The 2,423-nt window shown below is 19.9% G+C and overlaps 2 protein-coding genes across 2 annotated transcripts; one reads left to right on the top strand and one right to left on the bottom strand.

Moving 5' to 3' along the window:
* Nucleotides 1-838: 838 nt before the first annotated feature.
* Nucleotides 839-1,240, bottom strand: ENU1_171800 (hypothetical protein; the record flags this gene model as incomplete). The annotated part of the gene is made up of 1 exon (XM_008861166.1): nt 839-1,240. One exon carries the CDS (start codon nt 1,238-1,240, stop codon nt 839-841), a length of 402 nt encoding a protein of 133 aa, XP_008859388.1.
* Nucleotides 1,241-2,144: 904 nt separating this feature from the next.
* Nucleotides 2,145-2,423, top strand: ENU1_171790 (NAD(P)(+) transhydrogenase (AB-specific), alpha subunit, putative; the record flags this gene model as incomplete). Its single annotated transcript, XM_008861165.1, has 1 exon — nt 2,145-2,423. A coding segment is annotated over one exon (271 nt), but the record flags the coding sequence as incomplete, so codon positions are not given.

Genomic DNA, 2,423 nt, shown 5'->3' with positions numbered 1-2,423 from the left:
TTTTAATAAATAAGTATTATTTAAATGAAATTCTTTTTGAATTATTTTTATTATAATAACAAATGTTTTTTTTTGTTGTTTGTTAGTTAGATATATCTATGAAAATGATTTTTATTCTTGTATGTTTAATTTTGTAATAATAATTTGATTTATTTTATTGTCATTTTATAAATATGTAATTTTCATTTTTTAAGACATTTTATATAAATACAAAGAAGTATCAAATGCATTTTATGGAAAACAACATTCAGAATGTTTCACACTAAAACGAGTCATAGCAATTGAAATGAAAACATTCAACATGGAATAATTGAAAATGAAGTAAAAACAAAAATGAAAAATAAATCAATGAAGAATATGAACAATTCATTCATCTATCAATGAATGAAATGATGATTATCAAATAAAAATAAATCATTATTGAATATTTTATTAATAAATATATTATATATATTCGTTAGTTAATGAATGTTAAGTGAAAAGATACAGTTATAATAAAAAATAATAATATAACTAATAATAATCGTTTGAATAACAAATATATAAAATATGATGAAGAAATTAGTTAATTAATATGAAATAGGATAAAAAGTATTATTTTATCATAAATTATTCATAGTATTTGAATAAAAAATAATATAAAAATAGTTGGGATAAATAAAAATATCTTTTAAAAACTTCTAAAATTTAAAAATAAATCATTCAAAATAAAATTAATTTTAGTTAAGTTTTCAATAATTTAGATTTAAAAAGAGAGAATCTTAAAAAACAATAAGAAAAACTGTGAGGTATTATAATAAGCAGCTAATAATGAATAGAGTTGCAAATAAAGTCAATTTTAATTTTCAAGTTTATTTGCTTGTTTATCTCTTAATTGATTTTGAAGTTGTTCTACCAAGTCTAGTCGTTTTTGAACGAAAATAACATAGCTTTTCCTTTTTTTTCTACGAGTCTTTTCTAGTCCAACGTATTGATCTATATTAAGTATTAACTTCATATAATATTCGTACAACTCTATACCTCTCCTTTCAAGTGTTGTATTGATGATTTCTTCTTTTTGTTTTTGTTCGTTGATTAATGTTTGAAATTCATTAAATTTAATTTCTAATTTGTTAATTTCTATTTCAATCAAATTTACTTCTTTATCAAATTTTTCGTTAACGTCAATTTCTGTTATATTTTCTTCAATGAAAACAGTTTTATTTACATTCGTCTTTTGTTTGCTTGAACTACCACCCATCTTCAATTATAATCATTTTTAGGGTTGTAAATCATTATCAATTGAAATCACTTTTTGTTGTTAAAAAATGTTTTTCTAAATAACATTAAAAATAAAATTTCTAGAAATGGAAATATAAAAAAAAATTGAAAATAACTTGAAAAATAAATGAAAATTAATTTTTTTAGTGAAATAATTTAAATTTTCATTGAATTTTTAGTTATGAAGTTTAGTATTTTATTCACACCAAATTTATAATGAACTAAAATTTATTCATTTAAAACAGTTAATTTGAAATTATCAATTATTAATTAAAATGAATTATTCATAAAATGTTATTATCATTTTAAAATTATTTGTTACAAGATCATCCTTACAACACAAGACAATTTAAAGATAGTTCAATGTAACTTACTTAATCTTAATTAGCTTCTTACAAGAATTTGTGTATAATAAAAATTGATGTTAAAAAATGAACCAAAGTTCTAATAAAAAAATTCTAAAAATTTAATGACAAAATGTTTATTAACAATTAAAGATAGTGAAATCGTAATGTAAATTAACAAAGAAAAGAATCATTACCAGAAAAATATTTTAAAATATAAAACAAAATTCAGTTAACGTTGAAAATTGATGTTTTCTAAATATTAAAAGAATAAAATTCTTTAAAGTTCTTTAATAAAGAACAAAAGAAAAACTTCAAAGAGAAACAATAAAAAACAAAATTACTTTTTAAATTAAATTTTTAAGAAAGAGATAAATTAATGAAAGTAAGAGTTACTTCTACACATTTATTTTCGATTCTTCTAGATTCTTTTCTACAGAAAAGTAAATAAAAAGATTGAATTATCTTAATAATCAGATTTTTATGTCACTTCTATTGTTTACTAGTTCTAATTCTGATGACTATTTTACTTTTAATTATATGAAAGTCCTTACTAATTTCGTTTCAGTTGGGAATATTATTGTTTCTCTTTGTTTTATTCTTGCATTGAGAGGATTATCAACACAAATAAGTGCAAAAATGGGAAATATCTATGGAATTATTGGAATGTGCGTTGCTTTTATTACTGCAATAATTTCAAAGTGTTATGACTTTCTTAATGCACCTACTTCATCTGATGCACTTGATAGAAATGAAATTCTTTATTTACTTATTGGGTATTTATCTTGCTTAATTCCAGCAGCATGTATTGGTATTTTT

The sequence above is a fragment of the Entamoeba nuttalli genome, assembly GCF_000257125.1.
Source record: "Entamoeba nuttalli P19 unplaced genomic scaffold asmbl_7550, whole genome shotgun sequence".
Classification (NCBI taxonomy): Eukaryota; Evosea; order Mastigamoebida; family Endamoebidae; genus Entamoeba; species Entamoeba nuttalli.
Note: the sequence above shows the minus strand (reverse complement) of the source record. Positions and strands in the feature narration are given on the sequence as shown.